General features: G+C 46.8%; 1 protein-coding gene across 1 annotated transcript in view; it reads left to right on the forward strand.

Moving 5' to 3' along the window:
• Positions 1-15,516, forward strand: part of SEZ6L (seizure related 6 homolog like) — a 194,617-nt gene that overhangs the window by 115,720 nt on the left and 63,381 nt on the right. Inside the window, exons 2-6 of the mRNA XM_047762107.1 lie at positions 1,201-1,968; positions 3,203-3,336; positions 5,587-5,779; positions 7,927-8,112; positions 11,918-12,083. Coding sequence (XP_047618063.1) covers positions 1,201-1,968; positions 3,203-3,336; positions 5,587-5,779; positions 7,927-8,112; positions 11,918-12,083 — 1,447 coding nt within the window. The remainder of the gene's footprint in view (positions 1-1,200; positions 1,969-3,202; positions 3,337-5,586; positions 5,780-7,926; positions 8,113-11,917; positions 12,084-15,516) is intronic.

A 15,516-nucleotide genomic window follows, 5' to 3' on the forward strand; every position in this document is an offset into this window, starting at 1 on the left:
GAAAACTGAGGCCCAGAGAGGTAAAGCCCTTTACCAGCTTGCAGTTGCCAGAACTGGGCCTCATATAGGTGAATGAAGCTGATTTCAGTCCTGATTCTGCCAAACAGCTGCCTGGGCCAGCCATTATTTGAAATGATTAGGTGATTTTGCTTTCGAGATAAAAATAAATCACAAGGAGTCAGCAGGATATACAAGGCCCACCAGAGCTGGATCCTGAACTCCCTACCTCACCAGCTTTCTCTCTAATCACCCTCCACCTCTGCCCCCTGTTCTCTCGCATTCCTCCCTCGCACTCCCTTCAGCCAGGCCCCTATGGTCTTCTCATGTCCCTCTGTTCTGAACCTGCCTCAGGATTCTGGATCCTCAAATCTTCCTAGGTCTCTCACAAGGTCACTTTTATATTATTTAGTAAAAAACAAACAAACAAACAAAAACCCCCAGTGGAGTTCCCGTCGTGGCACAGCTTAAACAAGTCCGACTGGGAACCATGAGGTTGCAGGTTCGATCCCTGGCCTCGCTCAGTGGGTTAAGGATCTGGCATTGCTGTGGCTGTGGCATAGGCTGGCAGCTGTAGCTCTGATTAGACCCCTAGCTTAGGAACCTCCATATGCCACAGGTGTACCCCCCCAGAAAAAAAACAAACAACAACAAAAAAAAATGAGCAAACTCCCCAATCCCAGGACAATATAGCCCTGAATCAGGGCACTCAGCTGGGAGAAGAGACTATGGGTTGGTTAAAGCCTCTTCATCCTCTTAGTGAGATGGCCTTGTGCAGTCAGCAACCTGTCCAACTGTGCATAGTGATTCTGCCCCACGGACTGGGTTAGGGGCCTGTCCTCTCTGTTCTCTTAGCACTTGAGACTTCTCTCTTTCTGAGCATTTATCACATCGGATATGATTACTTGTACTTTCTTATCCCTTTCCCAGAACATATATAACTGGACTGTGAGATTCTTGTTATCTCGGTTTCTGTAACTCTAATGCTTGGCATGATCAACCTTAGTCTCCATGGTCAGGAAAGGAAAGAAGGGAGAGAGGGAAAGGAGGAAAGGAGGTAGCCCCTGCATCAGTTGATCAGGCTGTGCCAGCATCCTGGCAAGTCTTGGGTACCTCTTTAGGAGGGCCTCCCTCAGAATCTAACAGATGGAGGACCTAAAGCCTCCCTGCCCCAAGCTAATTGGTGTCTCTTCTCTTTCTAAGATGTGCCCCTGGAAGGAGATGCTGGCCCTTCAGGTACCTACCTTCTACCCTCGGGAGCCCTGGAGAGCAGCAATCTGAGCAAAGAGACCCCTGAAGAAAGAGTGACCACTGCCCCTCTGAATCCAGTGCAGTCGGAGGAGGAGTTCAGTGAACCCGAGTCAGAGGGAACAGTCCCCTCTGTGCCTCAAAACCCTGCAGCCACATCCACGCTGCTTCCGCTTCAGGAGGAGCCGGGTAGCAGGCACGCCTTCCCCTCCAGGAAAAAGCTGCCTTCACTCAAGCAGGTGAACTCCGCCAGGAAGCAGCTGAGGCCAAAGGCCACCTCTGCAGCTGTCCAGAGAGCGGGGTCCCAGCCAGCATCCCCAGGCCTGGGTCTCCTCTCCTCCGCCACGGAGAAGCCTCGCCCCCAAGGAGACCAGGACCCAGTGGCCTCTGCAGGGGAGGAGACCCGCCCACTGTCACTGTCTTCGGAGGAGCCCCTCTGGCTGGAACGGAAGGAAGGTTCAGTCCCCACGACTCCCGCACCCCTGCAGATTGCCCCCTTCACCTCGCAGCCGCTGGTGGCCCACACGCTCCCCCAGGGCCCGGATCCCGGGGAGCCCGCCATGGCCGAGGAGGCCCCGGACGCTCCCCACGAGGATGCCAGCCCCATGACCCTGATGGACAAAGGTGAGAACGAGCTGACCGGGTCGGCCTCAGAGGAGAGCCAGGAAACCACAACTTCCACCATCATTACCACCACAGTCATCACCACCGAGCAGGCCCCAGGTATGCAACCCCCAGCTCCCACAGCCCTCTGGCAACCAGGCTGAGGCCCTCCCAGTACACTGGCATGAAGGGAGGGCCCAGGGAGGTCCAGCCCCACCCTCAGTTACCATCTTTGAAGCACAGACTATGAGCGTTACCCTGTGGCTCAAAATTAATATCCCCATTTTAAAGATGAGACATCAGAGACCCTAAGATGTGAGGCAACCTGCCCAAGGCCATGTAGCTTGAAATCTTTCATCTTGGGAGTTCCTGTCGTGGCTCAGTGGTTAATGAATCCAACTAGGAACCATGAGGTTGCAGGTTCGTTCCCTGCCCTTGCTCAGTAGGTTAACGATCCGGCGTTGCCGTGAGCTGTGGTGTAGATGGCAGACGTGGCTCAGATCCAGTGTTGCTGTGGCTCTGGCATAGGCTGGTGGCTACAGCTCCGATTCGACCCCTAGCCTGGGAACCTCCATATGCCGCTGGAGCAGCCCTAGAAATGGCAAAAAGACCAAAAAAAAAAAAAAAAAATTTTTTTCATCTTGAAACGGAATCCTTTGCCTGCCTTAAAATCCCCAGCCTTTCAAGGTACTTTTACTTTGGAGTTCCCTGGTGGCTCAGCAGGTTAAAGCTACGGTGTTGCCACTGCTGTGGCTTGAGTCACTGCTGTGGCGTGAGTTTTATCCCTGGCCTGGGAACTTCTATATGTTCTGGCACAGCCATCAAAAAAAAAAAAAAAATGTGATGCTTTCGCTTTTATCATTATGTGAATTTGATAGCATGCACTTCTGTGTTCCAGTCTTTCTTCTTTCTCTTTTTACCATCTTCAAACACAGAAGAGAGACATCAGCTGTCAATCGTGCATCAATTTTGGACAAATCCAATGTGGCTACTTGTTGAAGAGCATGAGCTCTGGGTTTGACTCCTGCTGTCTGTGTGAGCTTGGCCCAGATGTGCTCCCTCTCTGAGCTTTGCTTTACTTATCTCTAAGATGAGAATAAAATACCAGTCCCCCTGAGGATGAATGGGGTCACCCCGTAGACCGATGAGACGCCTAGCAGCAGGTAGTAGGTCAACATCCATGTCAGCTGTTACTATTTGATTTTCATGTTGATTCTGGAGCTAAAGACAGCAGTGAGAGGAGTGGGGACAGGAGAGCACAGGTGCCCCCAGAGGCCCTGTTCCAGCCCACTGCCTGTCTGAGAGATGACATCTGAGCTGTGTTCCATGTCCTAATTACAGTGCTTTCCTCCAGCTCTCTGCAGTGTGAGTTTCTCTGATCCTGAAGGGTACATCGACTCCAATGATTACCCACCACTGCCCCTCAACAACTTCCTGGAATGCACATACAACGTGACAGTCTACACTGGCTATGGGGTGGAGCTCCAGGTAATACCAAAAAGGTGCCCTCCAGTGACTGCCTCTTCCAGCAGGAATTGTCTGAAGGATTGTCTCAGTCAGACTCATTGCTATCATCCTAACCAGTTTGGTTCTCCCTTTGGCCTAACTGGGGCAATTTGAGCTGGGCTTAGATGGAATAGGAGTTCTCAACCCAGTGCACAGGTGAAATAGCTTAGCACACATGAAGGGAAGGGGATGTGTTGATAAATTGTGAGGCATTACACCCAGAAGGAAAGTCCTCTGCTATCCTCCTTATCAAAACATACACACACACACACACACACACACACACACATACACACTCACACTCACTCATGGAAGTCCCACCTGGTTCATTTGACTCATAAACTTTTGGCTGCAAACTAAGAATGGAAAAGCAGGGTAGCATAGTGTTCAAACATCTGAGCTTTAAGTCCCAGCTCTACCAGTAAATGCTGCATGACTTTGGGCAAAAGACTTCACCTTTCTGAGCCTCGTTTTTCCTGTTGGTAAAATGGAAAGGAAAGCTACTTTACAGAGCCTCAGAGAAGGATAAATACAGCAGTGCACAGAGAGCATTCAGCCAGAGCCTAGGAGAGAGAGGGTGCTCAATGCATATTACCAGTTATCCCCACCCTAGTTCTGGACCATCCCCACCCGACCACCCCATCTTCAGAAGTCCTTTTTGATATGAACCTAGGCATCATGCCAGGGAATCACAAACTGTCCAGTTCATTGAGGAAAGGACAAAAGTGAAGCCAGAAGTGGAGGCCAGAACCACATGGTGGCAGGCCCTTCCAGGCCAAGGTTAGAGGGCTAGACATGTACCTTTTTCTAGTGGGCACTAAAGAACCACTAAAAGTTTTTAAGCAGAGTCAGTTGTATGATCTAACCAGAAGTTTCCTTTAGGAAGGTTTTCTGATTGTATTGGGAGGATAAAAGGTAAGCCAAACAGCAGAACTTGTGGTCGCTACAGCCCCCAGGTCTTAGCCCAGCACGTGACACATAGTAGGTACCTTGCTACTTTCATGGAATTAAACTGGAGGAAAGTTTCAGTCTATCTGATTTGGTCACTTAATGAACACTTTCCTCCACTCAGAGACCCCCTCTATGTCTAATACTATGTGGAACTTTTTTAGGCATAGTAGAATTCCTTCACCAAGCACCTACTATGTACCTATCACAGCACTGGGGGACAGGTGATAGGCAAAACTGATCCAGTGCCTGCCTCAAGGGAGTTCACTGTTTTGTGATTGAGATATACACACATGGAAGACATTGAAGTGCCACTTGAAAAAGTCTCTGGTAGATGTTCAGAGTGGATATTGTAGCATCACAATGGAAGGGCAGGCAAGCTCTTTGGCAGTCAGGGTAGGTCTCACAAAGGAGGGCAATTTTAGTGGGGTTTTGGCAGATGAGTTGGAGTTGCCAAAAGAGAAAAAAGAATAAGATGTAAGGCCTAAAAGAAGAAAGGCTTGTGGGGCATCTCGCCTTGCTTAGATAAGAGGCACAGGGTCTGGGGTTCCAGGCCCTGCTAAGGAGAAGCAGAAATATTCAAATTGGGCACTGGGGACTGACTAAAGTCCCTACCCCAGCCCTTACACCATTTGTTTGGTGTCCTTGCCTATAAGTATCTCCCTTCTTTCATTCCTAAGCCTGGAAAGTGGACTCGGCAAATAAAGTACACAGTTCTTTGAGGAGGCTCTGCCATTAAAGCTATCATTTGGGAAGATAAGAATAGGGGCCTTAGAAAGCCCTATAGAGATGAGGATCCACCCCCCCAACTCCTTCAGCAGTTTATGCAGAAGGGCAGGATATTCTATAAATATTTATTGAGCACCTATTATGTGCCAGGCACTATTTTAGGCACTAGAGACTCTGAGCAGCATGGAACTTTTCCTACCTCCCTGGAGCTTACCTTCTGCTGAAATGCCTTCTTCTGTCTCCCTGGAGATTGAGCTTCAAGCACAAGCTGATCAAAGCCCTGTCCACCTGCCAGCTCCAGGAGAATCTATCTGGGCTCTGGAGGGACCCAGCTCAGGGGGCTCACAGATGTTTGCAGTGACTCCACCCTGTAGCTTGGTTCTACTCTGTCCCCTCAGCCTTTTGGGGTGTTCCCAGGGCTCCAGATGTTCCCAGGGCTGGGGCTTGGGGCTCAGGGCCAGCTGGGGGGGTGCTGTGTTGGCAGCCTCAGAGCCTGCCAGGGAGGGCCCCATCTCAAACACAGCTCAGATTCTGTCTGCCCCTGCCCGTCTACAGGTAAAGAGCGTGAACCTTTCCGAGGGAGAACTGCTTTCCATCCGTGGAGTGGATGGCTCCTCCCTGACCATCCTGGCCAACCACACGCTCCTGGTAGAGGGGCAGGTAATCCGAAGCCCCACCAACAGCATCTCTGTCTACTTCCGGACCTTCCAGGACGACGGCCTTGGGACCTTCCAGCTGCACTACCAGGGTAGGAGCCAGCCAAGGCTGTTGCAGATGCAGGTTTTGCCTCAGGTTCCATCTGCAGCCAAGGATTCTCACCCTTTCAGTGCCTGTCATCCCTCTGGCAGTTTGGTACCATCTCTGGAGCCCGCCTTAGATTCATGTTTTTAAGAACACAAAGTGAAAGACATACAATTCAAAAGGAAGCCAGTCCTGTTGAATAGCAGTTGTCAAAATATTGTTTTCATCTATGATAGCATAATCGATGTGCTTCTTTATTTACACATTAAATAATATTTCTCAGTGGCTCTGATAATTGCTATAATTTCAGAGGATTGAGGAGCATAAGAAATATGTCAAGATATTCATTTCTATATGAAAATATCAGTGATTTCTCTTGGTGACAAAGTCACAGGTTCTGACTCTGTTGCAGTGTGTTGTATCTTCATGATGGAAGAAAATACCACCGTTCAGTTAAAGGTTAATGAAGAACAAGCAAGCCCCTTCTTCCCATTCAAGTTCATGGCTCCTGGATCTTACACAGGAGTCCCGTGAGAGTCCATGGGCTTCTGGGACCCCACCAGCATCCCTCTCACTTTTTTCTTCTCCTCTGTTTCTTTCTTCCCTTTTTGTCTGTTTCAAGTCTCCTCTCTTTTGCTTTCTGTTCACCTTTCTCATCTCTTCTCCTCCCTCTTTTCTTGCTTCTTCTTTCTTTCCTCCTCTCCTTCTCTTCATTCCCACCCCTCCTTCTCTCTCCCTTCTCCCTCTCCTTGAATGTCATCCCATTTTTCCCACCTCCTCAGTGGTTCCCGTGACCTTGGGTTACTTCCCTTACCAGGAACTCCCCCTCCCCCACCCCATTACTTGCCACTTATGGGACAGGGACAGGGACAGGGACAGGAGCCCTTAGCCACACTCAAGGTGTTGAAAGCCATCCAGGTTTGCATTGCATTGACCAAGCCTCTGGAAAAACAATTCATTTAAAAATTTGCCCTTGAATATTTCTGAAACAGATGGCTGAGAGTATAAAGAAGTGTCCATTTCATCACACCTACTCAATATGCTGGCTATCCTCTGTTGTCTTTGTTGGAAAAATAGCTTGTTGAGCCATGAACTTGAATTTTGTCCTTCTAATGAGTCCTGGAAACGCAGACAGCCTAGACGGCAGGAAAGATCAGACCACAGTTTGGGGGTGGAGCCAGGATGGATTCAGCATCATCTCATGAAATGAGACTTGAGCTCAAAATGTGACCACACACGCCCTTCCACCACCCCTAAGTGAGCACTGTGCACCAGACATTGGGCTAAGGAGACTGGCTCTTTTTCAGTATTTCCCATTTAATTCGTACCTCCCCCCATGAGGTAGGGAACATCATCAACTCCTCCAAAAAGAGGAGAAAGGTGAAGTTCAATGTGCTCTGTCACTTTCTCAAGGTCACACAGTTTCTAAGTGATAGAATAAGAACACTGCAGAGTTCCCATTGTGGCTCAGTGGGTGGAGGACCCAATGTTGTCTCTGGGAGGATACGGGTTCCATCCCTGGCCTTGGCTTAGTGGGTTAAGGATCTGTAAACTGTGGCATAGGGTGAAGCCACAGCTCCAATTCAACCTTTAACTGGAGAACTTCCATATGCCACAGGAGGGAAAAAAAAAGAAAAGAAAGAAGGAAAAATAATAATAATAAGCTCACATTGGTCTCCCTCCAGAGCCCAGCCCTTACCTCCTAGGTCAGTTGTCTCCAAGCTTTCATAACCTCGGCATTTCCTGAAGAACTCATTATTCTAACTCTGGTCCAAGAGCCCGAGTTTTAAACAGTCACCTAAGAGATATTCACGCAGGTGCGACTGACCTACCTGGGTGATCCCATCCCTCCTGTGCTCGAGGAAGCCTTTCTGTGTCCACGTGAACAGAGGCTCCAGTGAGGGATGGGAATACATTTTTCACCTCAAACCTGCTGTCTCTGGTTAGGCAGGATGGGGAGCTTTGAGCCTAGAAAAAAAGTGCTAATCTGGCAGCCTCAGCACCACGTGATCAACTCAAGTCACAAAAATACCCTCCCCCAGTGCTCCAGAGTCCCCAGGGGCCTCGTCTTTTCTCCTCGGCCCAAATTGGCTCCCAGGATGTGAGTCACGTTCTTCCCACAAGATGACCGTCTGCCTCTGCGTTTCTTCCCAGCCTTCATGCTGAGTTGCAACTTTCCCCGCCGGCCGGACTATGGAGATGTCACAGTGATGGACCTGCACTCTGGCGGGGTGGCCCACTTCCACTGCCACCTGGGCTATGAGCTCCAGGGTGCCAAGACGCTGACGTGCATCAATGCCTCCAAGCCCCATTGGAGCAGCCAGGAGCCCATCTGCTCAGGTACGTGCCAGCCTCAGCCAGACCAATCACAGATGTGTGTGCTAGGAGGGACGAGCCCAACCCCCTAGGTGTTATGATTGACTTCAGGGGAGGAGACTGCTCCAAATGCAGATGGGTGCTGCCATTTAAAGTTTTGTTATAAGGTAAAATACACGTGACATAAAACTGACCATTAGTGACATTTGGTACATTCACAATCTGTGCAACCTTCACCACCATCTTCATCACCCCCAAAAGGACACCGTGTACCCATCAGCAATCACTCCTCACCTTTCCCTGCCTCCAGCCCCTGGCAACCATCAGTGTATGTCGTGTCTCTAAAGCCTATTCTGGACATTTCATATAAGTGGAATCCTACAATATGTGATCTTTTGCGTCTGGCTTCTTTCACGTAGCATCATGTTTTCAAGGTTCATCCGTGTTGTAGCATGTATCAGGCCTTCCTTCTTTTATGGTTGAATAATGTTCCATTATATAGAGAGACCACATTTTATCTGTTCGTTGATGGACATTTGAGTCATTTCCATTTTGGGGGCACTGGGAATAATACTGCTATGAATGTTTGGGTACAAGTTTTAGTGTGGACATGTTTTCATTTCTCTTGGATATACATACACCCAGAAGTGGAATTGCTGAGTCATATGGTACTTCCATATTTAACTTTGGAAGGAACTGTCAAACGATTTTCCACAGTGGCTGTACCATTTTCCTCTCCCGCCTTTCATGGATGAAAGTACCAGTTTCTCCACATTCTCACCAGCACTGTTATTTTCTTCTTTTTATTACTATGGCCATCTTAGTGGGTGTGAAAGTCTCCTACTGTGGTTTTGATTTTCATTTTCCTAATGGTTAATGATTTTGTGTATCTTTTCAGAATGTTGGTTGGCCATTTGTACATCTTCTAGAAGAAATGTCTATTGAAGTCCTTTGCCCATTTTAAAATTTGGGTATTTGTCTTTTTCTTGAGCTGTAAGAGTTCTTTATATATTTTAGATACTAGGCCCTTATCAGATATATGATTTGCAGATGTTTTCTCCTACTCAACGGGTTCTCTTTTTCTTTTCTTTTTCCTTTTTTTTTTTCCCCATGCTCATGGCATGTGGGAGTTCCCAGGCCAGGGTTCAAACCCAAGCCATAGCAGCAACCCAAGCCACAGCAGTGACAATGCAGAGTCCCCAACCACTAGGCCACCAGGGAACACCATCTTTTTACTTCTTGATAGTGTCCTTTGCTGCAAAAATTTTTTAAATTTTGACCAAGTCTAACTCATGTATTTTGTTTGTTTACTGCTTGTGCTTTTGATGTGACAGCTATGATACTCTGAGTCCAGTCAGTGTGCCGGGGCTCTAGTAAATCCACATGGCAATCCTACGTGGTTGGAACCATCACCTCATTCTATAGATGAGGAAACTGAGGTTCATGGAGGTGAGGTTTCTTCCTCAGAATCACCAGAGAGAAGTTGAATCGAGTCCAGAATCCTTTTCTCCTGAGCCCTTTCCCTCACACCCAGGCAGAAGTGCAGTCGGCCTACCTATGAGATTTTTAAAAATACACAATCCTGAGCCCTATACAAAACCTAGCAAATCAAAATCTACATTTAACATGTTCCTTTTGTGTTTTATATGCCCATTATAGATTGAGAAGTTCTGGGCTATATGTACCACACTGTCCCTGCTCCACTGGTCACAACCTTGACCATCATCAGTTATCAAGAGATCAAAACCCTGTTTGATTCTTAAAACTCCTGACCACAGCCAGAAGACTCTAGGCTGCCCATATTTACTGAGCACCTACTGTGTGCTAGGCCGTGAGCCATGAAGAGGAGAATACTGGATATAAAAAGATGTCATTCCCACCCTCCAGGCATTCATAGTCAACGGAATTCAAAATGCAAATGAGAGCCGATGATAAATTCTGAGATTTAATTGTTGCAGTATTGTTCCCCCAAGGCCCTTTAGAATTTTCCTTTTTTTTTTTAAACAAAGAAAAAATCCAAACTGTAGGGCAGTTGGTCTCCATGCCTCCCTCGCATTAATTTTTATCTATGTATGAAATCAGAGAAGAATTAAGCCTCAATTTTTGTTAAGCAAGATGGATGGGGAGCCATGGCTGGCAAATTGAAGCCAAACAGAGTCATCAGTTGGCTTAATAAGGCAAGGAAAGGGGGGCAGAGAGGAGGCAAAGGAGCAGCAGCTCGTAGAGGAGCAGCAGCTCGCGGACGACAGATGGCTAGGGCCCCCCACCAGGGACAGCGTCCTCCATCACCTCAGCTCCTGAGCTATAGGGTAGTGATGCTGGCTACATTTTGAGTACCTACTTTGTGCCGAGGATGTCTCCAAGCCGTTTCTTGGAGGGTAGAATTATTGTTAACATTTTATAGTGACCTAGAGGTTCAGAGAGCTTTAGCAACTTGTCCTAGATTCACAGCAGCTAAGTGGCACTGGCTGGTTAAAATGGGGTAGAAGTGGGGTCGGGGGGAGGTAATGGTTCCCATGATGCAGGATTGCCGCATCAGAAGGAAGGCAGGCCAGAAAGAAAGCTATCTGCTATTCTGTTCATGATTCCAAAAGAAGTGCAAGACTTCTTGGCAATGTCTGTGCTGCAGGTCACAGTAGAGGCCAGAGCAGAGAAGGGGGCTATCTGCCTTTCTCATCTATCCAAGTCCTTATCAGTCATGCAGTCATTCAACAAACGTTTAATGAGCATCAAATAGCTGCTAAGAATAAGACTCCTTCCCCACATTTCTATAACTCTTCCCATTTCACAAATCACTTCCTAATATTTATTAGATCTTTATGATAAAAGTAATATATGACTCTGCTGGAAAAAAATTTCCAGGAAACTTAAAAGTGTTGAAGATTATAGCAAATCACTTTTATATTCTTGGTCTCAACTGATCCTTGCATATAGCTCATTGAAATAGTTATGGTGGACCATTTTCTAACTCTTTTTTCCCCACTTAAAGTATAGTGATAATTTAATTTTCCTATATTCTCAAGTATTCTTCGAGGACATAGTTTATATATATGAATGAAATGTGTTTATTTCACCAAGCATCTATAAGTGGACATTCATGTTCATTCTCATTTTTTGCTCTTAGAAGCAATCTAGCAATCCAGATGCCTAGTGAACATTCCCATTCATACATTTTTGTGAAACACCCTAAATCTTAAGGTGAATTCCCAGAACCTTAATTACTAGGCCAAAGCATTTGGACATATTTTCTCGATTCCTCACCAAATTGCCCTCCTGAAAGGTCATAGCAGTTTGCATTCTAACTGGTCCTGAATGAGAGTGTATCATTTCCCATCACCTGTATCATCTCCTGTTTATTGCTGCTCTTTATCTTGACCAATTAGGTGGATGAATAGAGAATACAGTTTTGGTTTGCATTTCCTTTATTATCAGTGAGGCTGAACAGTTTAGTGCTTACTAAGTACTAAAAGTATATTTCTTCTTTTGTGAACTGCCTCTTTATGTCCTTCCTGATTACCGTTTTGTAATTAAGAATCAGGGCATGGGCAGCACCATGAGAGAATCCTTAAATCGCAGACATTTCTTCCCCTACCCGTGGACTGCATGTGGCAACAGTTCCAGTCGTGGAATTAGATCTCCTACCAAATAGGATGAACCCATCTCAGGAGGACAGGCATTTCCTGTTACTCCTCTCTTCCGAGATTGTTTCCTCCCACGAAGGCGTGGGGACGACCAGGGAAGGATGAAGCACTCACTTCCTCCCTCTCTCTCTGTCTCTCTCTCTCTGCTCTCCCCTCATCGCCCACCTACCCCTACTCCCTGCCCCTAGCCCCGTGTGGAGGGGCTGTGCACAACGCCACCATTGGCCGCGTCCTCTCTCCAAGTCACTCTGGAAATGCCAGTGGGAGCCAGTTCTGTGTGTGGACAATTGAGGCCCCAGAGGGCCAGAAGCTGCATCTGCACTTTGAGAGGCTGTCGCTGCACGAGAAGGACAGGTAAACCTCTGAGTGTCCCCAGCCAGCCTCATTCCCTCCCAGAGTAGTAGAATAGGGATTTGGAGTCTTGAAGTGGCTAAAAAACGTTGACTCGTGGAAGTCAAGAAAGGAAGAGCCAGGGAGGGTGGCAAGGATGTTGGAGACCATCAGCTTCAATCTCTTCCATTTACACAAAAGGAAACTAGGGCATACAGAGGGAAAGGGACATACACAGTCACACAGCAGGGTAGGGCAGAGGTGAGAAGGGGATCCAGTTCCCCCACACTGCACAGCCTCATCCTTTCTCCTGCTCATCCCTCTTCGCAGTTGAACAAGGATGGGATGTTTATTGAGCACCTGCTCTGTGCCTAGTCATGTTTTAGGCTCCAAGGAGAACAGGAAGGGAGTAGGGGGCATTAGTTCCTGGTATGATAGGAAGCTGAAATGGAAAAACCAGATTTCTGCACATGAGGGCACTTGAGAAGATACAAGACAACATCTAACCAAGAGCATGTCTGTAGATGCTAAATAATGTGCACAGAATCCAGAATCTGAGAACAATCATTTGAGAACTTATTCTAGAACACTCTGGAATGTTCTAGAAAACTAGAACCTTAGCCATTTATACCTGCTGACTTAGGGTGGGTTCCCTTAGAAACAGACCTGCTGACAAGGATGTGAAAGAAAGTGGTTTATTCGGGAACTGATGCTAGAAAGCATGAGGAAAGTGAGCAGAGATGGGAAGGGGCTAGATACAGTACGTGTTAATAGGCAGGTGACTGCAGAGGCAACTGGCCTCTGTCTACTGGGGGCCTCCAGGAAGCTGTGGTGAGCATGACTCTGAGTGTTCCTATGGGAGGGAAAGGAAGCTGGGGTATTTATCCACCCCCTCCATCACTGGATGAGAGGTGCTCCTGGACACAGACTCCCCTACATTGTTTGCCACCCCTTGGGCTCTTGAAGCTGGCTGATCCTCAGAGACCCAAAGCCAGCAGAAAATATGTGAGTAACGAGTGCTCACGAGGTATGGGTAGGGCCAGAATGCCAGCACTGTAGAACTCTGATCTTAGAATTACAGTGTCCTGGCTTCTTTGAAGCTGCAAACCTAGGCCCTTACCCTCTAGGAAAGGATTCTGAGAGAAAATGCCAGACAACTGAGGAATTTACCCAACTCTGGGGTCCACTTCCCTCCACGTAGTCACTTTATTCCAAACAGCTCCTATCAATAAATCACAGGAGCTTCAGAACATGGTTTCTTGGCAGCATCAGAATGACCTCAGGGACCCGACAAGAAACAGAGGCCCAGTCTTTCCCCCTGGAGACTAATTGGGAAGCAGGAGCTGGGTACCCTCAGTGATGGACTCTTCCTGACACTTAGACCTCTGGTCTGCCTCATCTGAATTGTTCTGGGAATAAACCAAGTTTACATTTATACCAGATGATGAGAGTGTGCCAAGAGAGAAAAAAATTAACCCAAATGAGTATTTTCTCAAAGTTTATGAAATCCTGATAAATGAGACTAACAGACACATGGATACAGTAGTTTCCCTAGTAGTTTCTGTGGAGCCCTGCAAGGGTTTCTGAAAGGGGTTGACAGCCACCAGGGAAAACCAGTTCTCATGTGTGTCCACAGGGAACAAAGTTTGGAGGAGTTCATCAAGGTTAAAGGTCAGCATGCACACATACCCCTCACACATACACACAAACCCTGTGAAGACACTTGCTGTGCTAAGAAGAAAAGAGAAATTAACTTTATCTGTCTGTGAACTTTATTGAGGAAGAACAGCTAAAATACCACCGTTGCAAGAGCTTAGAGCTAAATAAGCCTCCACATAAGAAATGGAACCTTAATCTAAATCTTGGCAAGAAATTTAATCCAGGAACCCAAAAATATGGTGGGTGGGTGGAGTATCCCAAGCAAGGAGAATAGGAGTCAGGGGTGAGCAAAGATTTAGAGTTAAATTGGGGTCATATTTGCCCCCAAGAGCTTTGTGTGCTAGGCTGCTTCTGTAAGCTATAGAGAGCTGGGAAGGATTTTGAGTAGAGGAGAGACATGGAGAAAGAATTTAAGATGATTTCCATGCCCCCCCCTCAAAAAAAATGAAGTCATTCTAAGCTCCAGTCCCATAATATGCAGTGTAAAAGGTGGGGTCTCTGGTCAGACACGTTTAGGAGACACTGTATGCTCCATTTCTGTCTACGAAGCTACTAATACACATTGGCTGGCAAAAGCACTGACCAGTCCTTCAAGGGGAAAAAATGTTTAATTTTTATTTAACCTGGCATTTTCCACACCCATTTTGACCAGGCTATTATAAATTTGAGGTAAAACTAATTACTAGTTCAGACATTCTAGAGAATATAGCTAGAAAATTGCCATTTTTGGAAGATTGATTGTAGGGATTTTGAGGTCTTGGGGGTTCCTCCAGAGCAACCCTTTGCGACAAAGTCTCTGGTTCTCTAAAAGAGGAGTCCTGAGGCACAGCCTCTAAGATAGAACAAAGTCAGTGGGATCAGAGGGTTGGGAAGAGACCTCTCCCCACTCTTGGGATGGCCCTTGGCCTCTACCCTGGCCCCCTCCTCACCCCAGCCAACAGTGGACACATGACAAAATGAGCAAACTGGCTCCAACATTTATGCATTTTGGTAACATTGTAAATTCATCTGGGCAACATAATATAAACCCTTTTTATGGGTCACAGTAAAAATAAAAGAATTTAAAATGCCTGTTTATGACTCCATAAAAGTAAGTTAGCCTATTTGTACACTTTCTTTCCCATTTTTGCATAACTTCTTTAAAAATACCAAGGCTGGCAAAAAGTCATGTCACCGGGTTCTAATAATGAACGAAAATGAGTACCAGCATTTTTCCTAATACCTTTCATTTTTCAGGGCACTTTATCCTGTCATATTCTCAAAGCCCCTGTGAGATAAGTAGGAAATCCATTATAAACCCTCTTTTCACACTTGTGAAAACTGAGGCCCAAGATATGTTGTGACTTGTGTGACCTCAGTGGGTGGGGAATTGGCACCTGGAAATCAGGACTTCTGACTCCACACTCAGTACTCTTTGGAGATAAGAATCAGGGACAGAGCCTGGTAGGGTCCAATGCTTGGTAATTTGATTTGCCCTGTCCTGGGCACTTTATACCCATGGTCTCCAGTCCCCACACCCTGCTGGAGGTGTGTTTGTACTCATTTTACAGATGAGGAAACAGGCTCAGTGAGTTGATGTGTTCTTGCCCAAAGTCACACAGCTCAGAAGTTGAAGTCAAGACTCTGTATGATCGTATATAACAGTGTTTCAGGAATGAGGTTGATCCAATCACCCTAACTTCTCAATTAGTAATAATAATTAGTATCAATTAATTAGTCTGGTCATTATGTCACACACATCACTCTTCCTATGAGCTCAGAATCTGTCCATGAATCTAGGACAAGCATTGTGCAGACA

This window comes from Phacochoerus africanus, chromosome 15, assembly GCF_016906955.1.
Source record: "Phacochoerus africanus isolate WHEZ1 chromosome 15, ROS_Pafr_v1, whole genome shotgun sequence".
Classification (NCBI taxonomy): domain Eukaryota; kingdom Metazoa; phylum Chordata; class Mammalia; order Artiodactyla; family Suidae; genus Phacochoerus; species Phacochoerus africanus.